We start from the raw sequence: 24,690 nt of genomic DNA, 5'->3' as shown, positions 1-24,690 counted from the left end.
CAAACAGTGGACCTTTGCCATTCGTGGGCGCCCCAAGCATGTTTAATGACCCATCGTCACAGCTTTACTTCCACCAATGCCTCATCAGCTACCTTACAAACTTTACAGAAGCTCTCCTGCAAAACTTGCTGGCCTAGCTCTCCTCGAAGAAACGATGGTGCAGACACATACCTTAGCTACAGCCAGGGGACCAATTATAGAACGAAATTCGCTTTGTAGCTAAGTGTGCACTGATACGAAAATTCTTACAGTATGTCTTCTGCCACCTACCAAACTACATAGACGATCTCTTGCGATGTGTACCGGAGTAGCACTCTTGGAAGAAAGGATATTGAAGAGACATAGGTCAGAACCCAAATTTCATTCTCAGCAGAATGTAAGCCAATATGAAACAATCTGTCAGATGAAAAGTGCAATCCAGCACCAGACTGGAACTCAAGGCTTTGTCTTTCGCTGGTAGTTGCGCACCTGTTGTTTTACCCAAGAAGACCCCACAGCTGATCCCACAGGTTTTTTTTCCGCCAGTCCCTCGCGTCCCACTTTAAAAACTTCACAATTCCTTCGAATCTTGCTGGACTGTATACTTGGAAGAAAGGGTATTCCGGACATATGGGTAAGGCGTACCCAGGGGATGTTTCCAGAACAAGTTTTTCGTTGTGCAGCAGAGTGTGCACAGATCGGAAACTACCATGCAGATTAGAAATGAGAGCCTGACCATGACTCGAATAGTGGACCTTTGCTGTCTGCTGGAGTGCTCACTGCCGCACCCGTCATACCCACCTGCGACATTGGCATCCTGCATGGCAGAACAGAGATGCGGCATGCCTTCATCACAGCGAATAAAACCAAAGCAGATATTTACGGTACTGCCGAGGCCGCTTCCAGAGACGAAAACACAGCCTCTTGTCTCAGCCAACGGCCGCCAGAGTCCGTTACCCGAGCACCACACATCAACAGCATAGCTAGAGGTCGTCATCAACAAGCGGACTATTTTGCTACGCCACTCACGTGAACTAAAATAGTCCGTGGATCCATCCGCCAATCGGGCTTAAAAGCCGGCGCACTGCTGACCAGAAGGTAGTTCGACATGCTGCCCGGACTTGTATGGACCTGCCAACCTAGCCACAACACGCATGCACCTCATTTGCTTGTAGTCTCAGATCGTCAGGAGTGGTAGCTTTGGTCTATGTCTCCTCTCTGATAGGATTCCGTGTCGCATCCCCAGCGTTTTCCAAGTTCGACAAAACTTTTGAACCGTGGGAAACTGCGTGGCCCGTTTGGAACAACATTTCATTGCACATAATGTCACCAGTGACTTACATCGTAGCGCGGTTTTTCTTGCCAACGCGGGCCTTGAAATTTATCATGTATTGAGGCAATTACATCCAAACGAGGTGCCTGTTACTCTCTCCTACGAGGCACTAGCATGTTGCCTGTTGTATTATTTTGACTCAGAGGTTGTAAGGAGGTTCGTAGGCCCTTACTATAACTTTGCACTCGGCACAGGTCGATAGGGCGAACAATCGATTGTGACATGTTGCGAGAGCGAGTGGATTTGCGCCAGTGTGGTTGGCGGGTATATATGTGTGTGAAGGCCATTGTTGAAAAACAGGGTCTTTTAACCGAGAAGGGTGTCACCATCGCCGTGGTTAGACCCCTAAGTAATAGATTAATACCGAGAAAGTGAAGAAGTAACATTATGAAAGTGATCAGTGACGTCACTAGTGCCGATATTTGGTTTCGCGTCTACCGCGCCAGCCTAACCTTAGATTGCAGTGTTGGAAGCAGTGATGGATTAGCGTGTGAAATGAAGAATGCCTGTGCTGAGATTAGCCGTAATTAGATTTGTATGTCGAAGGCAGTGGCTGTCTCCTTTTTTGTGTTTTGAGAAGAACATAAGTTCGTAATTAGTAAAACTGTGTTGGTGTTCCTCATTTCCAGACATTCAGTATTATAGTATTGGCCAGAACGAACTGGTAAGTAACAACTTCCGTAGCAGTCAATTCCGATTACCAGCCCCATTAGGTTCACGGTCATGTTAATAATAAATATTGGACTGCTATTCCATCACATCAGGTCGGGACAAAATCGGAGGTGTTACACCTTGGCTTACCGTCAAAGGACAAGTGCAATCTTCGGACGAATAGTAAAAAACATTAGGTAATTTTATCTTCCTTAACGCGAGAAAATATTTTCCAATTTCGGATGAAGACAGTATATAAACTTTAAACTTGTGGCAACAAATTCATTCGGTTTCATACGCACAGGTAGATGCAAAATTGAATCTTTAAAACAGTGTTTCGATGTATAGGACCTTATAAATGATTACCGTAATAAAAACTGCGTGAACATAACTAATGTTGGACGGTGGACAATGTCTACACCACGTTTTGAAAAATTAAAAATCGCGACAAGAAAAAGTGCATCTTGAACAATACGAAGTAATAGCATCTTACGATTGTGAACAAACTGTTTTTTCGCCATATTAGATAAGAGTAGTAGTGCCGGTAAACTGTGTTATAATGTGCAAACGCGTAAATCCGCGCGAAAAACTGTGAAAAGTGAACTCCAAAGAAAGACACGTGTGAACATTACCACAACAAAGCGAGCCAAGAATTCGTGACGATAGCTTTTAAAGAAGTGTTTAATAGTAATGTTATGACCGAAATTGCCTTTTGAATGATGAAAATCGAGCAACTTCATGCGGACCCATAAACTGTTATGCAGGCAACAATTTATGTGGCGATGCAATTGTTGAATGACGTCACGCAGACCCGTGCAGCAGCTGCGCCAAAGAGCTTCGATCCACGAGGTGATTTCACACACCATCCCAACTACCTGTGCAAGGAGTAGGTCAGACAGAGATGCACTACACTGGACAGCGACCAGCGCGACTTCGATACACCGAGCGCCAACCCGGCATCTAGCGGCCGAACTACAAACTACGCCCGCCTGCAGCGCTACGGAGCGGCCGACTGAGAAGTACGATGACTCACCACAGATCTTCAGTGTGACTTTACGCGACTCAGACAGCAGTACAGCGGTGCGCCACAAAAGCGCCACACCCACTTCAAACGTCAAAACATCGCGACTCGTGGTAACGTCAGTTGGTGAGTGAAGACAACTGGTTATCATAACATTAAATTGCAGTATACTATCTTCACAATAAATAAACAGTTTCAAACTGTGTTTTGCCTTAGGACAAATGCCCAATTACATTAATTTCAGAGAATTTTACGAAACATACTCTGAAATGTAGCACGCTTATTTATGCATACTGCGCTGTCTAAACGGTGATTATACAGATATGCTCATTGTTTTTGGAGGTTTTACAAATATAGATTTAATGAATGGTGTGATTTGTCTTATTTAAAACATTTTACATAAACTGTGTATGTGAAAACTGATATTTGAATTTATTAGGTTTTGAGAGTCATTATGTTCAGGACTCATATGTATTGTATCAATTTTGGGATTAACTGAAGATACTGCAGTTACTGTTTGATTTGTTTAGCAGTAATTAGGAGTGTTTTGGGTTACAAGAGGTTATTTTATATTACTTGCCTGTGCATTAAAAATAAACCAAACATGTCTATCGAAGATAAGCAGGTTTGTGAGACAGTAGCTGAAAGGAAAGGGATAGGACAGGAAGACAGAGATGATTCAAGAATCAGTGATTATGGATTGTCATTAGAAAGCCCATCAGCACATTCAACTAGTTACCCCGAGACACCGAGACAAACGACGAGAGATAAGCCAGTTTCAGAGGGTGAGGATGTACGGTCGATATTAGCAGACTTGTTAAAGGAAACCAAGGCAACAAAAGAAAGGGAAGAAATGTTCCTCAAATCATTAAAGGAAGGTTTACAAGAAACTAAAGAAAGGTAAGAATGTTCCTCAAATCATTAAAGAAAGAGTTACAAGAAACCAAAGAAAGCTTAGAAAAATCATTTAAGTAGACTCTGGCACAAGAGATCAAAACATCAGAAAGGAAGATAGAATATAATCTGAAGAAGGAAATGCAGGAGTTACAAGAACGACTGAAGATGGACATCAATGAGAGAGAGAGTAAGCTACAGAAGAGCATAGACCAAGTCCAGGGAGATGCGGAGAAGATGGAAGGAAAGTTAACAAAAAGAGATAGAAGATGATATTAAAGAAATTAAAGCCGAATTGGAAGAAAGGCTCACCGAAGTGGAAACAAATTGCAATCATCAAATCACCGAGGTGACGCAGATGCAGAAACAATGCAATGATGCGGTTAAGGGGATAGGAGATAGGCAAAACCAACTGGCTGTCAATTTGAAAAATGCTATAGCCGTGCAACAAGAAGAGGATAACAAGAGGGTCGCAATGGAGGTCAGACAATTACAACATGGAGTGCAACAATTGGAGAACAAGACAGAAGAAATTGACAAACGAATTAGCAATGCAACTTTAACCATTGGGGAAGGTAGAGTCGTTACCTCGCTGAGCGGTGATAGTCGGTATGTCCAAAACAATACAGGGCAGAAGTTTAAACCAAAAGGTGGGTTACACCCAATGATATTTATAAATGGTTAAAAGGAGTTTTCCCAACACATTTCAAAGACGCAAACAAGATTCAATTTGCAATAGATAGGATGGAAGGTGAGGCCTTCACTTGGGGAGTCAGGAAGAAGGAAGGGATTACTAATTACGATCAGTTTGAAGGGGAATTCTTGAAGAAATACTGGTCCAAAAGTCATCAGTGTGCAGCACTTGAGGACCTAATACACCGCAAGTCACTTAATACATGGAGAGGAACGTTGATAGAGTTTGCCGAACATTTGTGGGAATTAAACGAGACCTTGGAACAACCCCTGAGTGATGACATAATGATATCAGCGATAAAAAGAAGATTGAGCCATAGAATGCAAGAAACTGTATCCGGGAGTCTAATTAAAGATAGGGAGGCCTTGATGGAGATACTGGAACAGTTGGAATCTGTTCGATCACAGGAACACAACCAAGCTAATGATCAAAACCGAGCGGGAAGAAGTGACCAAAGGATCGTTTTAATAATTCGTCTGATTATAGAGGAAGAGGTGGTGGCCATAAGTATAGGAACCATAGTGGTGAATGGCAATGGAGAAATGATTGGAGAAGGAGTGAAGAACCGAGAGATCATGAGAAAGGATGGGATAGGCGAATGAATGAGGTGCATATAGAAGAGGCGGAAAGGCAGGAAAACTGAACGACACTCCAGATGAGGTCCGGTCAGGAGTGAGACCTACAAGGACCAGAATAAACCTACTAAGACACGACAATGGTTGAGATCTAAGAGGAGATCTACAGGAGGAAAGAAGTAGGATTCCCAAAGAATCCATACTACCCATGATAGGGATCAAGCTATGTGGACTGAATATTGAAGAATTAGTTGACACAGGAAGTGAAGCAGGTGCAATATCCAAGAAGCTATATGAACAGGCACTGAAAGAAAACATTAGCTTGCCTAGTTTCCCAGTGAGTGGAGTGAGAATTGTGAATGCATTGGGTGCAAGGAGTAAACCTATTAAAGAACAAGTGTTGATTACCTTCGAGATAGAGGGAGAAGAATATGAAGTAACATTTTTGGGGGTGGCTGGACTGAACACATCAATTATTTTAGGAATAGATTGGCTGAATGAAGTCGAAGCGATAGTGAGTTTTGATGAAGGTACTATCAAGGCCAAAGGAAGAAAGAGAGAAGAGAAAAGGTTAAAGTTTGCTGAGGGTAGTGCAATAAAAGAGGAAGAATTAAAAAGGATGAGTTTGTGTTATGAAGAGGAACCCACAGTAGTATACGGGGAAGAGGAAGTAGAAGAAGATGTGTTGGTGTACCTTGAGGGGCTAGCACGATAGGGTCGACATGAAGAGTATAAGATCAGTAAAAAGTTGGAGGAAATGACACAGCTAGATGAGGAGATTAGGAGGAAATTAGACACAGTATTATACAGCCATTGTAAGGTATTTTCTCAATGGCCAGGTGTCATGAAATGGGGTGTTCAACCCAATGATGTAGTTGGGTAAGACATGTTTAGAACATTTAGTTGTTAATCGGACATTTGAAAAAGGGGAATGTTTATTTACATTGTATTTTCAGATGTATTATAAATAGAGCTTCATATTTCATATTGACAATTACTTGAGAACGGCTATAAAACCTGTAACAACGAAACTGTAATATAATAACTCATATGTCATGTGTTCACATAATAATTTTGATTGTATGTTGTGTGTTACATTCAATATGGACTGTAGAGGATTATTGCTGCTTGATGGAAAATTGTGATTTGGACAATGCCATGTTTGTGAGATGTAATAACCTTTTGTAGAATATTATTATGGAGGCAGCCCACTACCGGAGTCAAGTGATTGGTAAATTGTAATTTCATTAATTATTTACACTGTGTCTTTTGTTCAGATGTAAAAATATCTAATTTCTTTGCCAATTCTTTTCTGCCACAGACTCCAAAGAAGTCTTCTAGGGCGGGGATGTAAGGGGGTCCATAGGCCCTTACTATAACTTTGCACTTGGCTTGGGTCAATAGGGCGAACAATCGATTGTGATGTGTTGCGAGAGCGAGTGGAGATGCGCCAGTGTGTTTGGCGGGTACATGTGTGTGTGAAGGCCATTGTTGAACAACAGGGTCTTTTAACCGAGAGGGGTGACACCATCGCCGTGGTTAGACCCCTAAGTAATAGATTAATACCAAGAAAGTGAAGGAGTAACATTATGAAAGTGATCAGTGACGTCACTAGTGCCGATATTTGGTTTCGCGTCTACCGCGCCGGCCTAACCTTGGATTGCAGTGTTGGATGCAGTGATGGATTAGCGTGTGACGATAATGTAAAATGAAGAATGCCTGTGCTAAGATTAGCTGTAATTAGATATGTATGATGAAGGCAGTGGCTGTCTCCTTTTTTGTAAAACTGTGTTTGTGTTCCTCATTACCAGACATTCAGTATTATAGTATTGAGCAGAACGAACTGGAAAGTAACAACTTCCGTAGCAGTCAATTCCGATTACCAGCCCCATTAGGTTCACGGTCATGTTAATAATAAATATTGGACTGCTATTCGATCAGATCAGGTCGGGATAAAATCGGAGGTGTTACAAGGTGCATATGGCAGTGGCATGGCAAAAGTTCTTCTGTTGCCAAAAACTTTCAAAACAGTCTTATAGAGAATGAATTACTACTCTTCAGGGTATTTTCCGAGACTGTCATTTCTTCTAAGGGAACTATTGTTGCAAGCTGTCACATGGTTCGGCACTCATATGGAAGATGATTCTTGTCCATGCGCCAGACGACTCCCTGCGAAAAGGTATTTTGACACTGAAAGATCACTCCTTGAAGACTTGTTTATCGATTATTCACGCACGTGAATGTCAATTTGGTCATCTGCTGCACTCCAATGGCTGGTACAGGTCTTGGGCGCCAGCCGCACGTCGACCAACAGCGACGACCAACAGTGTTGCAGTCACCCCTGGGACCAAGACTTTGGTCCCTGCCTTCGGCGGCCAAAGCAAAGTTTGTCCTCATGTAGTCAATATTTTGTTACGTATCAACGACGAGGTTGTCATACTTGGAAGGAGACATAATCAGCGTTTGGGGTGCAGAGTCATGGGGCTGAAGTCTACCCATTGTCAACGTTGTTTCCAGTGGACCACACTACATTAGACCCTACAGAATCCGCAGGGGATGAGTCAGACCAAATTCGTCAGCTTCATTCGTACAGTGCGTTTTTCAGTACACGATGGTGGCTGTCAGTCTGACAGCGCAGGTAAATGGCACGCCTCTCACTTTTGAAGAGGATATTGGGACCTCAGCCACGATCGTTGATTGGGATTTGCGCCACCAGTTGGGATCGCCGCCGATTCGTCTATTCACGAACTCTCTGAAGAGCTACAGCAACGACATCAGCCAGCTACAGGAATTGTTCTCGGCACAGATCCAGTACCTCACGCATGATATCATGGCACAGATTTTGGTTCTTACCGCCTCCAAGACCACCAATGTATTAGAGACGGAACTCTTGCACTCCCTGGGCCTCAAGCTACATGATTCTGCACCTGGTATCAAGACCTTGTCTTCGGACACTCAGCTGAAAGAGCTTCTGGAATCATTCTCAGACATCGTTCCCGACATATCTCCAGGAGTCTCTGGGTTCAAAGCCCATACTGAACTCCTCCCCTTGGTGGTTCCAAGGCTCAACCAAGCCCATACAGTAACGTTCGCAATCCATGATAATCAGCAGCTGGTGCTTTGTCTACTGGAAGATGAAGATGTTCTGACACCACTAAATCATAGTCGCTGGAAATCAACCATCGTCGTCATCAAAAAGCTGAATAGGTCTCTTCAAGTTAGTGGGGATTTTAGAGCCCCTGTCAATATGCAATCCGTTATTAACAGCAGCCATATCAAAGATTGTAGACATTCTGTCAGAAATGGTGGGTGGAAAAATATTTGCCAAGATTGATCTTCGTGTCACCTACCTCTAGCTACAATTTTATGAGACATCGAAGTCTGTCCTGGTCATCAAAATGCGTTTTGGATTTTTTCATTACAACCAGTTTCCATTTGGGGTCACAAGTGTTCTTGCCATTTTTAAACTCCATTTCCAGACGCTGACCAGAGACATTCCTGGGATAGTGAACTGCCTTGATGACATCTTAGTTGCTGGTGCTACCACCCAGGACCCCACATAGTACCCATGTACTCTTTTCAGCATTCTGCAGGATGCTCGCCTACTTTGCAACAAGGACAGATGTCTGTTATTTGTGCCTCAGGTAATCCACCTCAGTTATGTCTTGAGCACCACAGGCATTTGTGTTCAATTCCGCAATACATCAAGGCTATACAGCAGCTACCTCCTACAAAGGACACTTCAAAGCTCAACATCGTCCTTCGACAGCTAAATTACTATAGCCATTTTATTCCCCACACTGCAGTTCTGACAGAACCATTTCACCGCCTCCACTGCAAAAATACTCCGTGGGAATGGTCTCCGACTTGTGATGAGACATTCCAGCATCTGAAAACAGCCCTCCTCAAGCCAGCATGGCTTATCTCATATGACACCTCCAAACCTCTCATGTTGGCTACGGATGTGTCAGACTATTGTTGGGGTCCATATTGTCTCACAGTGTCGATGGCGTCAAATGCCTGATTGCCTTTGGCATCAAAACTCTCTCACCCCCATAGAACAACTATAGCTAGATCTAGATGAAGGCCATAGCCATCATTTTCGGATTTAAGAAGCTCCACAACTTCATCTAAGGAAGCCAGTTCACATTGTACATTGATCTTAAGACCTTGGTCTCCCTATTCAGTGCCGACCGGAGTGCCCAACCGGTTCTAGGCGTTTCATCTGGAATTGCGCCACTGCTACGGTCGCAGGTTCGAATCCTGCCTCAGGCATGGATGTGAGTGATGTCCTTAGGTTAGTTAGGTTTAAGTAGTTCTAAGTTCTAGGGGACTGATGACCTCAGAAGTTAAGTCCCATAGTGCTCAGAGCCATTTGAACCATTTTCCCTGTTCAGTGTCACTTCAGCCATCTGAGGGCTGTTTGCTGCCTCCAGCTCAGGGCATTGTTCCTTGCAGAGTATTTATACGACGTTCAGTACCAGGAATGGCTGTGCATGCCAACATAGATTTTCTCTTTTGTCTCCTGGTGGGGCCCGACCCTGACTTGTATACCCACTCAGTTACCTGTTTCCACTTGGATGATGCTGTCGCCATGACGGTATCTACATTGTCACTGGATGCCAAGTTCGTCACACATCACATAGTGGATGAACCAGCAAATTGGGCTATCATGCACCATGTTCAGCACAGGTGGTCACACAATTGTGATCAGCTTATGCAGCTGGGGGTACAAGCTTATTGGCACTAGTATAGTGACTTGTTGGTGAGAGATGATATGCTCCTGATCTTCAGGGATAATTGTCACTGGGAGGTTTTGCTGCCGCCTTCCCTATACTGGCCAGTGTTGGAGCTCCTGCACGTGGACATCGGGGTATTGTCCTCACAAAATGTCTCACCCACCAAAACGTTTATGGGAGAGGGATGGATGCCACCCTCACTGACATGGTGACAATATGTACCATGTGTGAAAGTCAACAATTGGTGCCCCCTCACTTCCTGTTTCCTCAGCCTCTGACTACTTCCCCTTGGCCTTCCTTACACCTGTATTTTGCGGCCCATTCCTTGGTTCCTCCTGCCTCATCCTCGTGGACGCTGGCAGTGGATTTCCATATGTCTCTTGCATGTCCTCCACCTTTTCCACAAGTACCATTCATGCATCTCCCACGTCGTTGCCATTGAGGGACTTACCAAATCAATTGTAACTGACAATGGCCTTCAGTTCACTTCTGCTGAATACACTTCCTTCTATGCTACCCCTGACATCCAGTTGGTCCATACAGCATCATCTCATCCTGCATTTAATGACCTGAGAGAAAGATTTGTCTACACACTGCAGATACACATGACCAGAATGGATCAGTAAGACACCATGGATGACACCCTTACAACTGGCCTTTGCACATACTGGTCCACAGCCCAGGATGGGTTGTTCATAATAGAAAGACTTCATGGACACACTAATCGATCGCACCTGTTCATCCTATTCCACCCTCCACCCACCCAGCTCAGCAGTGTTCTAACCACTCTCGTTTTGGGCGATGGTGTTCCCCAAGAACAATCCCTGGTGGGTCCCAGCTATGGCCTCTAAGCTTTTTGGCCACTCCATGGCGACTCTCACCCTCACATATAGTACAGTGCGCTAGAAGCACAGCAATTGCGTCCACCATCGGTATGCTTCAGAGCTGGCTACTATGCCACCTCCTCTTCAATTGGATTTCAGAATGGATCACTGTCGGCCTTCCAGTCCAATGCCACTGCTATCGCTGCCACCTGCAGCACTCCCATCGGATCCCCCTGCTCCTGCCACTGTGCCGATGAAGGTGGACGCAGCACCTGCTTCTGACTCACAGCTACAGTCACTGATTGATCTGCAACCCAGGTCGAGGTGACACCTCACGCCTGTCGGTGTACTGTTGGGTGAAACGCCCTGCTTAACTCCGCAGGACAGAACAGGTAGTTGTAATTGTCGAAAGGGGCCAAAAGGGGCAGTCAGTTACACTCAAACACATATAACTTTATTTAGTTGTCCAGACAATACAGCAACAATTTTAGGACTTAGTTATCGGCTGAATAGGCCACACTATCTTATGCCTTAAGGGCACAACCGCTTAAATTTAAAAACGGCTCCATGCCATTAACTTAAAATTCAGACTCAAAACATAATATTTAGAAGGCAGAAGGCCTCACAAATCTAACACTTGAAAAGCAAACAAGTTTAATTTAGATGGCTGAAGACCCATTATTTAAGACTGCAAGTAAAATTTATTTAAAAAAAGCACAAAGCAGATGCCTTATCTTCACTTAGGCTGAAGGCCCCACACAGTCTGATACTTGAAAGACCAGAAATTTAATTTAAAAACGGCTGAAAGCCGATTACTTAAAACTACTAAAATAATTTTTAGTAGACAGAAGGCCCAAAGCTTTATCTTTGAACAATATTTTACACAGGCTGAAGGCCCAAACAATGCAAGACTTGACAAATAAGGTACTTTCAATTTTAAAGTGGCTGAAGGCCCATTATTTAAAACCCAACTAAAAGCATACAAATTCAAACTATCGGCTATAAGCTATTAAAATACACAATCCAACACCAATAAGAAAAGGTAATACAGCCAACGGCGCTCAGAAGTTTCCGGGGGTTGGTCTGCACTTGAAATATTAACGTTCGCTTAGGGGAGATAGGTAGTCGGCCCAAATATATCCGATGCCCCGGCAACCCAACCAAGAGACAGTCAACGGATCCACCAGCAAGACGACTTGCTTTCCACCCGACCAATGCACAAGGAACTCCAAAGCCAAAACGTAAAAGGCGTAGCCACCCACAAACAAGTATGCATAAGCTGTCAAAACTACACACACGTGTTGGACAGCAACAACATGGTGATGAAAGGACACTGCCTGAATTTTACGTCAGCGTCCAGGGCAGGTAACTGGAACGCTAACGGCCACAAGGCAGAAAATTCCGCTGGTGCACTTGAACTTTAAATAACCAAAATACAGTTAAACTTCACTGGATGGTGGCCAAACTTTCGCCAACTCGTTGCTCACGGGACTACCTCCATCACAATCCGACACTGCGTAGAGACCGCCAGCGGGCCCAGCCCACTGTGCTGCGCGGAGATTTCCTGGCTGATCCACACCAACCGACCGACTGCCGCACATCAGCACGGAAACAGCACTAAAATAACTGAGCAGTCTATATCACAAGCTACACACAGTTTCACAAACTCTTGCACAAGGACTAGACAATACTAACGACGGCAACTGTGCAATAACAAGGACGAATCACGAGTTGGCACACGCAGGCAACCGACAAGCGATGGCCGGCCAACATACACGTCGTCTAACACGACGACCGACCGACAACCAACCAAGGTAGTCCGTACTCAAGTGATAGGTATCGGCAACTGTCGGGCGAGTCATGGCTGTCAAGAACTCACTGCAGCCGCACCCCGACAGAACTTCTGCCGCATCCTAGGTCAAACATCGCCAGGTCCGAAATGCACAGCTAGCGCCCCTCAACTCATTGGCAGATCCCAACTAACCCACACGACAACCGGGACGTAATAGCAGTCCAGCAAAGATAATACGGCGGGGCATATATCGATAAGCGATGCTGCTGCCCCTCTTGGGCAGGCAAGGCAGCAACTCAGTAACAGTAGTAATTGAATTAACAAAATGAGGTGGCAGTACAGTAAAAACAGAATGTCAAAAGAGAGAGAGATGGCACGAAAATGAGCCATGCACCGCTCAGTGGGGAATGACCACAGTGTCCGCCCCATCCACCTGCGACATCGGCATCCCACATGATAGAACAGAAATGCGAGATACCTTCAACACAGCAAGCGAAATCAAAGCAGATGTTTTCGTCACGACAGAAGCTGTTGTCAGAGACAAAAACAGAACATCATGTCTCAGCCACTGTCGCCAAAGCCTACTACCGGAGCAGCGTGGATCGACTGCAGCACCAGTGGTCGTGATCAACAAGCAAACTATTTTCCTATACCATTCACGCGATAGAAAATAGTTGCATGAGATCCATTCGCCAACTGGCCTTATGAGCTGGCACACTTATGGCCAGAAGGCAGTTCGATATGCTGCCTGGATTTGTATGGACCTGCCATCCCAGCCACAACACCCACACAACTCGTCTGCTGGTAGTCACAGATCGTCAGGAGTGGTAGCTTCGGACTGTGACTCAAGAGTGTCGTGTATTGGTGGTCTGACCTTCCTTGACAGCTTTGTCGTAATACTGTGCTGACCACTCTCTTGTAGTTTGTTCAAAAATGTTCAGATGTGTGTGAAATCTTATGGGACTTAACTGCTTAGGTCATCAGTCCCTAAGCTTATACACTACTTAACCTAAATTATCCTAAGGACAAACACACACACCCATGCCCGAGGGAGGACTCGAACCTCTGCCAGGACCAGTCCATGGCTGTAGCGCCTGAGATTGCGCGGCAGTAATTTGTTTCCGTGTTTTCTTTGGTGGACTTACTCGATCGAGGGACTTGTGAGGAAAACATTTTATTTTGTTATTCTTCTGTTATAAGATCCGAAGTATGATCCCTACTTTGTTTCTTGCTTAAATTGTGTTTTGATACTACTTAGTCGACATTTGCAATGTTCTCGTTTATTGGTTTTTCCAATAAAAACAGATTGAGGAATATCGCTCGCATTTTATTTCTGCTACTGCAGATACAGCACTCACCAAGCACGACTCATGGCCCATCCTCACAGTTTTCCTTCCGCCAGAGCTTCATCCAGTTATTTCCAAACGTCACAGAAGCTCTCTCGCGAAATTTGTACGAGTTAGGACTAGCACTCCTACCTGAAGTGATATTGCAGAGACTTGGCTTAGGCACAGCCTGGGAGATATTTCCAAAATAAAATTTTGGGTCTGCTGTGGAGTGTGCGCTGATAATGAAACTTCCTTGCAGATTAAAAGTGTGCGCCAGGCCGAGAATCGAACTCGACAACTTGGCCTACTGCAATCAAGTGCTCACCTGCGAATTACCCAAGCACCAACTATGAACAGAGCTCACAGATTTATATCAGCCCATATGACATCTCCCACCATTCAAAATTCACAGAACCACTCCTGCGAAGCTTGCAAATGTAGCACTCTGGGAAGGAAGGAAATTGCAGAGAAATGGCTTAGCAAAAGCCAAGGGAATGATACTGGAATGAAATTTTCACTCTGCAGCAGAGTGGGTGCTGTTACGAAATTTCCTGAGAGGTTATAATTGTGTCACAGACGAAGACGCGAAAACTGGATCTTTGTCCTTCGTGGATAAGTAATTACCATCTAAGCTCGCCAAGCAAGGCTCGTGATCCGTCCGAACAGCTCGCTTCAACCAGTTACTTATTTCCTAACTCATAAACTTCACAGAAAGTCTCCTGCGAAACATGCAGTACTAACATATCTGGAAAAAAGAATATAGCAGAGAGATATCTTAGACACATAGCCTGGGGGGATATTTCTCGAATCAAATTCAATGGACGCCTAAAACTGTGATCTAGGCCAAGACTCGAATTCGGTTACGTGATTGGTCACATGTTACCTTACTCCGCCAAAACTCACGACTGGTCTCACTGCTTTACTTTTGTCAGTACCTCATTTTGTATCTTCCAAATCTCACAGAAAATCTCCTGAGAAACATGCAGGACTAGCACGCCTGAAAAGAAGACACTGCAGCGACTTGGGCTAGCCAGAGGCTGGGGCACGTTTCCAGAATGAAATTTTCGGTCGACAGCGGATTGTGCGCTGGTATGGCACTTCCTAGCACATTGAAACAGTGTGTTGAACCTATAATCGATCACGGGAGATTTAGCTTTCACGGTCAAGAGCTCACCAATTTAGGTACACAACTTGACTAACTACCCATTCTCACAGCTTTACTTATGCCACTACGTCAACTCGTACTTTTCAAATCTCACAGAAGCCGTCTCACGAAACCTGCAGGACTAGCACTCCAGCGAGATAGGACAGTGCAGACACATGGTTTAGCCACAAACTGTGGAATGTTTCCAGAAAGAAATTTTTGATATGCAGGGGAGTGTGCACCGATATAAAGCGCCTTCGTAGATTAAAACTGTGTGCTGGACCGAGACCAAGCCCGGGTCCTTTGCTATTTATAGGTAGGTCCTCATCTGTTGTCTTACCCCATCACAACTCATCTCCGTCTTCACAGTTTTACTTCCACAAGTACCTCATCTCCTACATTACTTTACAGAAGCTCCTTGGGAAACTTGCAGAACTATACTTGTAGAAGAAACAAATTATTGCAGCTATATGTCTTACCCACAGCCTAGCAGATGTTTCCTAAATTAAATTATCTCTCTTTGGCGGGTTTTGCGCCGATGAAAAACCTACTCGGAAATAATAATTGTTTTCCGCACCAAGACTCGAAATAGTGACATTTACCTTAAGACGGCAAGTGCTCATCATCCGAGCTATCCTAGTACCACTCACGACTATTGGTTACAGCTTTACTTCTATCAGTATCTTACCTCAGAGCTCCCAGACTTCACAGAAGCTCTCCTGCGGAAATTACAGGTCTAACACGACTGCAAGAAAGGTTGCTGCACAGGCATAGCTTTGACACAATTGGAGATTAATTTTAATTGTAATAACCAACAGCCTCAGTTGCAACGTTTACCTATATTTACCTAGGTTTCAGTTGGGATAACCCTACCTTCTTCAGAATAAAAGTAACTACCGTTTGTTCATAGTGGACATCGTCAAGCTAAAATTACAAATACATAAAATATCGTCAGACTGTAAAAACTTATCTGAAAGTGCCTCGGCCCCACTTCGCGACCGCGATGCCGCAGCCACGAGTGCTGTACTGCTGGAAAATTCTATGAAGTTTGGAAGGTACAGAATGAGATACTGGCGGGAGAAAATCTGTGAGGATGGGTCAGGAGTCGTGTTTGGTTAGCTGACTTGTTCAGCAGATGCACGCGAAAGGCAGAAGTCCTGAGTTCGAGTCTCCATCAGGAAGTTCTATATCATCATTTTGGAAACTCCCTCCACTCCTAGCCTATGCCATGTCTCTAAAATATCCTTTCTTACGGGACTGCTAGGTATGGAAGATGAGGTGCTGTCGGAGGTAAAGCTGTGGGGACAGACAGTGAGTCTGGTTTGGGTAGCTCAGCTGGTGAGCACTTGGCACACAAATCAAAAGTCGCGAGGTCGAGTGTCGGGCTTTGCACAGAGATTTAATCTGCAAGCAAGTTTCACTGTTCCTTACGTTAAGGATGCTACATTAAAAATTTATTGATCATTGACTTATGAAATCAGTATTTCAATATTAGTAAGCAGTGCTAAAAATGTGGATCTTTTAAAAGCAATATTGTTTCGTGAATGAAATGCAAATTAACCCTTCTTTTACCCCTCAGAAAATTTCATTTACCGCTCAGGAAGTAATTACCAACCGGCTAGGAACCATTGCCCTAAGGGCATACTGACAGCAGTACCTTCAAGTAATTGGTAGAGTACAAATTTTAAACTTATAAGTCGATTCAATCAAATGATATGACTATTTATGTCATATGTTTTGATAATGGGAAACTAATTCATCAAAACCAATACGATATTTCACGTTGACCTAGAATCATGAAATTTGGCAAGAAGCAAGGTCTCACAGTACAAGTAAAACAAAAAATATCTTAAAATTGTGAAAGTGCAGTTATATCACACAAACAATCTTTTGCTCTTAGAATATGGATTGCATGCATAATCCATAAAAAATGTAACAGATAAACATTACTGCATGCAAAAAAAAAAAAAAAAAAATTGTAAATTGTAGTAATGTGTCAGTAAGTAGATAAAATACATTTTATTAAAGCTTCTATATCTAACATATATAAACTTAAGTCCCTTAGTCGTTTCCTTTTGTATGTTCAGGCCAGTCATAGGAGCTACTGTATAAGTTATGATACGGTCTTGGAATTCCCGCGACCAATATCTTTCCGATATCTATATCGAAAGCAGGGGAAAATCGTTGAGATTCTCGGTTCCCATTATGGATGAAGTGTACAGGTTGATCGTTAATAGAACCGACGATCTGCAGGGCTGGATTCCTAACCGAAAATGGAGTAACAGAGGTCTCATGAACATGTGTTCAATAACGGGAGGTGTGTCTGTAACGACGACAAATCGTCCCAGGATACGGTACGAAGCTGTATCCCATCCACGGCACAACAGATGTCCAAAGTGGTCACTGTAGTATTGTAGGTGATAGGGACAGTAACAGCTGTCATGCAGGATACACGTAATCGAACTTCGGCTAACACCATGCTGGTAGACCGCTAGTCTGGGGTTTGTACTAGGGTTCGTCTCAACATCCTGTAGAAACCAGCTCACCACGTCCGGTGCTTCCCTGCACGTTCGTCTGTCTCAGACGCTCCTTGATCACACAAACGCCCAAAAATGGCTTGAAATGTTGTGTGATGTGATTGGCGTCTGTGAGGGGACGTTTTTTTGTATACCTCTGCTGCTTCTCGACCGTTTCCATGTGCTTGGCCGTACACAAACACCATTTCGGCTCGTTCCTGACATGAGTATCGGACCATTCTGCTGCTTACAGTACGCCGCGTCTATCACACAGCCTGCAATGCACAAAGAACGCACGGCACGTGGTTAGAGGAACTGTCATCCGTGAGCACCATCTATCACGTAAAGGATGCATATCAGGACACAAGTTCATAGGACCATTTTCCTTCCATTTCCAGTCATGAATCCGTCCCGTCCACCCTGTATATACACACCTGTATTAAGTTTGCACAGAACTCTCAGTGCACGAGTCCTACTCGCATTTGGCCAATTTCTTAAAAATAATAGCATTAAAGCGTGACACTGTGGTAGACGTTACGGCTACTGATAATGCATGAACAATTTCTTTCTCGCAGAGCCCACCCACCACAATCACACTTCGGGCTTTATAAAACTGGTGTATGACAGTAAGAATGAGACGCATACACCTTATATAAATAAACAGCTCATTAAATCCCTTCTCCGAGTTGTAAGTGGTTCCTGCAATAGACCATAAATAGACACTCAGGAGGTTAAAACAACTGCATGGCTAACGTAACGAAAGAACTGCCTCCAAACACATTTTTCATTTTGGTATTTGGCGCACTTAGCATACTTATTACAGACAGTGTATGCTTATGAATAATACACAATCCATATCATGCATACGGATCAACATACCTGCTATCTATATGATGGGATCTCCCTGACGTCGACACGAAACTCCAGACAACCTAACAGATTATCATCTTTGGATTGTTTCGCCGTTAACCTGAAATGACCATACGGCAATTCAGGAAGGTTAACAAGTTTTAGCCCCCTCGGATTGAAGTTCACCATTTGGTAGGTACCCTGCAAACAGGTCACAAGGTCAGACTTATTATACTCTCTACGTTATATCTTGTTAAGTGATTAAAATGGAAAACAACATACTACCACCGGACTCTGATGCAAATATTGCTGTATATTGACTTATTCACCATTACGAGTAACATAAAAATATATAACTGCAATGTACGTATACCTTATAAACAATGAGACGCCTGAGACGGTGCATCCTAATTACGCCCAGGATAATGAAGTATATAGTTATTACAATGGAATGAGTACCCCTAGCTCCATACAGTCATTGATATTAGTCAACGTGGCCAGATGAAAACGTGTGCCCCTTCCAGGACTCGAACCTGGGATCTCTTGCTTACATGGCAGACGCTCTATCCATCTGAGCCACCGACGACACAGAGCGAAGTGCGACTGCAGGGACTTATCTCTGGCACGCCTTCCGTGAGACCCACATTCCCAACTTATTGTCCCGTACTATACTCATAGTGCCCCTGCCCATTATACTCATTCCGCGCGGCTTTTTGCCGATTCCCTTAAGAGTCCAGGCACTGTGCATCTGCACAGAAGAAGAAGGTCAAATGGCCGGTGTATATATATATATATATATATATATATATATATATATATATATATATATATATATATATATATATATACACTCCTGGAAATTGAAATAAGAACACCGTGAATTCATTGTCCCAGGAAGGGGAAACTTTATTGACACATTCCTGGGGTCAGATACATCACATGATCACACTGACAGAACCACAGGCACATAGACACAGGCAACAGAGCATGCACAATGTCGGCACTAGTACAGTGTATATCCACCTTTCGCGGCAATGCAGGCTGCTATTCTCCCATGGAGACGATCGTAGAGATGCTGGATGTAGTCCTGTGGAACGACTTGCCATGCCATTTCCACCTGGCGCCTCAGTTGGACCAGCGTTCGTGCTGGACGTGCAGACCGCGTGAGACGACGCTTCATCCAGTCCCAAACATGCTCAATTGGGGACAGATCCGGAGATCTTTCTGGCCAGGGTAGTTGACTTACACCTTCTAGAGCACGTTGGGTGGCACGGGATACATGCGGACGTGCATTGTCCTGTTGGAACAGCAAGTTCCCTTGCCGGTCTACGAATGGTAGAACGATGGGTTCGATGACGGTTTGGATGTACCGTGCACTATTCAGTGTCCCCTCGACGATCACCAGTGGTGTACGGCCAGTGTAGGAGATCGCTCCCCACACCATGATGCCGGGTGTTGGCCCTGTGTGCCTCGGTCGTATGCAGTCCTGATTGTGGCGCTCACCTGCACGGCGCCAAACACGCATACGACCATCATTGGCACCAACGCAGAAGCGACTCTCATCGCTGAAGACGACACGTCTCCATTCGTCCCTCCATTCACGCCTGTCGCGACACCACTGGAGGCGGGCTGCACGATGTTGGGGCGTGAGCGGAAGACGGCCTAACGGTGTGCGGGACCGTAGCCCAGCTTCATGGAGACGGTTGCGAATGGTCCTCGCCGATACCACAGGAGCAACAGTGTCCCTAATTTGCTGGGAAGTTGCGGTGCGGTCCCCTACGGCACTGCGTAGGATCCTACGGTCTTGGCGTGCATCCGTGCGTCGCTGCGGTCCGGTCCCAGGTCGACGGGCACGTGCACCTTCCGCCGACCACTGGCGACAACATCGATGTACTGTGGAGATCTCACGCCCCACGTGTTGAGCAATTCGGCGGTACGTCCACCCGGCCTCCCGCATGCCCACTATACGCCCTCGCTCAAAGTCCGTCAACTGCACATACGGTTCACGTCCACGCTGTCGCGGCATGCTACCAGTGTTAAAGACTGCGATGGAGCTCCGTATGCCACGGCAAACTGGCTGACATTGACGGCAGCGGTGCACAAATGCTGCGCAGCTAGCGCCACTCGACGGCCAACACCGCGGTTCCTGGTGTGTCCGCTGTGCCGTGCGTGTGATCATTGCTTGTACAGCCCTCTCGCAGTGTCCGGAGCAAGTATGGTGGGTCTGACACACCGGTGTCAATGTGTTCTTTTTTCCATTTCCAGGAGTGTATATATTATATGGCTCTCCTCTACACGAAGGAAGATGTACGTGAAGTACTCCATTTCTGTCTCACATCTTCGACACAAATCGAGTCTCCAGTTCCATATAGGCACGAAGCAATTGTTACCTTACGTTTCATGTTGCTCATGTTCGAAATGCATGCATATGGATTCTCAGGGAGAGGGCAGTCTTAGGATATTTTTAGTTGGTTAGTATATAAGATGCACAAATACTTTGGTAGGAAATCAAACAGCACATGGGTATGTCAGTAATATGACCATATACGAGTACATATGAAAAACTGGGAAAAATATGAAAATAGACATAAAATCTTTAAAATTGGAGGGAAATCTGGTATAATTACGAAAAATTAACGTAAAATAGGTAAAAACTGAGGGAAATACGAAGAACTACGTAACATCACGAAAACCTAGTAAAATTACGGAAATTGACTGAGAATACATAAAATTAGGAAAAAATACCATGAAATGAGTAGTGAGCAAAATCAATTTAACTGCGTGTTCTGGAGCAGGTGAGTAGAATGATACTAAATATACATTACTTAATAGGGGAAAGAGTTGGCTTTCTAGAGATGTGACGTCAAAGGGAAAAGGCAATATTATTCCGCACATGATCAACAGAAACTAACATCGGACCATGACTTCTGTGTGCAAAAGGAAAGTTACCAGAGGTAAACTGCGATAAGACTGCTACTGTTTCACCATACGCGTTTCCGGCAGCAGACGGTCATTTTATAGGTCAGTTGTGCGTCATACAATTGTGGAAACCTATGTTGTTACAAAGGATCGATTTTTTCTTTGGAGTGAAAGATGGTAGTTTCATCACTTTGCAGTTTTTCGCCATAGTTTATCGTAGAGAAACTTGCAGAGAGACTGTACGTCACGCAATGGGAATACGTCTCTTAAATTAGAATACTGACAGCATTGCATTCCACGTGACTAACAGGTCGGAAATCGCGCGGCTCTTGCATTATAGGGTGTTTAAGTGCAGAATCGTTTACCTTTTCGAATGTATGTTCCATTACAATTTCTCTCTTTCCGATATCTTACTGGTATTGATACCAAACACCAGAACAATACTTCAGAATTGATAGCACAGTCGATTTACGTAAAATGATTTGGAGTCTTACTAATTTTCCCGCTAAGAAACACCACCGTAACTGCCCATACTATCTTTTCAAATACCATGTGTTGCAGGAGAAAGCCTCATTTGGCGCTGGCCCTACACAATGTACACGCTTGGCGGAAATACGACAACATGTTCCCATTTCCGATGAGAGGCCAAAACATGGACCTGTAGCATTAACTCACCTCATCCTGTTTCTGCACGGGTTGCAGAAGGTTGTAAATACAGTGCTGTCCAACTTCTCCTTAGGTCTTACTTAAACTAAAACGATCACGCGGACAAAGGTGCAGGAAGAACGGGGCTGACACTGATTGACAGTTAAAATATGCAGAGAGACTGTCTAAAGCCACATTGCTGTTTTACTGTACGGGACTAGCTCGGGAAGGGTGACTCGTTTCGAGATATGAGAGTGCAGCGAATATGGTTCACTAGTGGCTGTAATCCTGAAAAGACGTCTCCATACAATCCCACGCAAGTATGTGATTGAATGGAGAGACATGATTTCAGATCACAAACAGCGTATCTACCGGAAGGTGTAACACTATCAGCGACTCTTGTGTGTGCCTGTAGAACCAAGAATGCTTTTTATGCAGGATGACAGTAAAATGGTCGTTTTGATCGTGTTTCTAATCACGTGGTCCTTAAGCGAAATGTAAGTTGCTGACGCTAGAATCCTTCTATGGTCAGTTTCAAATGTCAGTTCTCAATAATGTCCCTAGAAAAGCGCATCGTCTTCCCTTCTGGGATTCCCATTTGTGCTGTCTGGTGTGTGTAATCTGACTGCTAAAAAAAAAATAATTGCTCACCATGCAGTGACTCTCGTGATCAATATAATTAATTAGTCTATCAATTTAATACCAATTAAGTGTCTTCTGGCAGGTGGAAGCGATAGCTAGGGTACAACAGACATGATTCTTGAGTTGGAGCAGTAATCAGGGGTTTATTTCGTTGTAGCGATATCTTTTAAGGAAATTTTAATCTCCCATCTACACAGGGAGAGACAAACCTCGTAATAAAATCAGATGTATTACCGAATTTATGAAATGATACATAGTATCAAATAAACTGCACTGTTACCTTAAGAGACTTCGTATTTGGCGAGTCACTTAGTTACTTTAAGGGAATCCTAAAGTGAGAAGGCGTCCCGTGACAGAGGTAGATCTTGGTATTTAGTAATGAGCCAAAAGCGAGTTTAATATTCTAGTCCTGTGATGGGTGATGTAACAAATACTAAGCTGATAAATTTTCGTCCGAGTTCTCATCTGTTCATGTAAATGTCTTATAATTTAAAATCTGTAACTTTCCGGTGTCTTCAGGTCTCTTCCACGCATACAGTCTCCTTTCATGATTGTTAAACCAAATGTTAGCTGTGATTAAATTATGCATGTGTTAAGCTCCACTAGTCGGTTTCCTCTTTCATTCCTTTCCCCTCGTCCATATTCACCTATTATTTTTCCTAATGTTCCTTTTCCTACTATTGAATTCCAGTTCCCCATCACAATTAAATTTAAGTCCCCCTTAACTATCTGAATAATTTCTGTTATCAGAAATTTCTTCAATCTCTTCATCATCTGCGGAGATAGTTCGCATATAACCTTATACTACTTTGGAGTTTGTTGGCTTTGTGTCTGTCTTGACTACAACAGTGCTTTCACTATGCTGTTCATAATAGCTTCCCCTCATTCCCATTTTCTTATTCTTTATTAAATCTACTACTGCGTTACCCCTGTTTGTATTCATCTGACCCGAAGGCTTGTTCCTCCCATCACCGAACATCTCCAATAGCATTGTATTAGTGATGGGCAGGAAATCGCGTATCGGTTAGAAATCACAGTGACTGAGAAGTCACAGAAATCACAATAACAACTTTACAAAATCTAACTGCGATTTCAGTCACAGTTAGCAGTCGCAAGTAGCATTTCAAATTCAATGCCGTGAGCCATCTGTTGGCCGAATTCCGTACTGCTTTCTGCGATTTCAGTGACAAATCGCGGCTAGAAGTCGCAAGTAGCAACTAAAAAGCGCAGTTAACAGTGTCATCTGTTGGCCAAAGTTCGTACTACGCTCATCTCTGCGACACGCTATCAAGTGTAACTGCGATTTCCGTGACAAGTCGCAACTAAGAGTCGCAAGTTGCAACTAAAAAGTGCAGTTAGCAGTGCCATCTGTTGATCAAAGTTCGTACTACGCTCATCTCTGCGACACGCTATCGAGTCTAACTGCGATTTCCGTGACAAGTCGCAACTAAGAGTCGCAAGTAGCAACTAAAAAGTGCAGTTAACATCCTTTTCCTAGTGCCATCTGTTGACCGACGTACGTACTTCGTTACGAGAGCCTTGTGCCTCACGAGATCGACGTGCTGTGTGTGACTGGGTGCATAATACTGAATATGAAGGGCTTATTTCAATAGTGGTACAAGTCCACGTTTGTTCATTTTGAGATACAGACTCGTAAAGTTAAATGAGTGCTGAAAAATCTGCAGTTGAGATACCAGAAATATTCAAGCATATGGTTTCTTGCTAGAGATGAACCTTTATTTATGTTTGTTTGGATCATTAATTTCAGAAGCATTATAGGCAAAAAATGGAGGTAATGGACTTGTACCACTATTGAAATAAGCCCTTCCTATTATATGACGACATGCACATTCAGCATCAGTTATGGTTGGTCAAACACAGCTGTGACTCTGAATGTATTATATTAATAAGAAGCAACTTTGCCTTTTTCTCCTGAAAATATCAAGTAACGTAACAAATGTGTTTGATCCTGCTTCCAATATGACAGTTTTGGTTAATACTCCACATGCCTACAGGACTTTGCAATGTTAACACAGCAGAACTCAGACACCTGTATAAGTGTAGTGAAATAAAAACAGTATTATTGTGTCATATGAATGCCTCACTTTTGTTCCGACACAGTTCAAGACTCGGGAGAAAAGTTTT

The 24,690-nt window shown here is 43.9% G+C and overlaps 1 protein-coding gene across 1 annotated transcript in view; it reads right to left on the bottom strand.

Moving 5' to 3' along the window:
• The window catches only part of LOC126162082 (uncharacterized), a 160,832-nt gene that overhangs the window by 79,543 nt on the left and 56,599 nt on the right, over nt 1–24,690 (bottom strand). Inside the window, exon 4 of the mRNA XM_049918356.1 lies at nt 18,370–18,540. Within this exon, the coding sequence (XP_049774313.1) occupies nt 18,373–18,540 (168 nt within the window). The 3' untranslated portion in view covers nt 18,370–18,372. The remainder of the gene's footprint in view (nt 1–18,369; nt 18,541–24,690) is intronic.

This window comes from Schistocerca cancellata, chromosome 2 (genome assembly GCF_023864275.1).
Source record: "Schistocerca cancellata isolate TAMUIC-IGC-003103 chromosome 2, iqSchCanc2.1, whole genome shotgun sequence".
Classification (NCBI taxonomy): Eukaryota; Metazoa; Arthropoda; class Insecta; order Orthoptera; family Acrididae; genus Schistocerca; species Schistocerca cancellata.
Note: the sequence above shows the minus strand (reverse complement) of the source record. Positions and strands in the feature narration are given on the sequence as shown.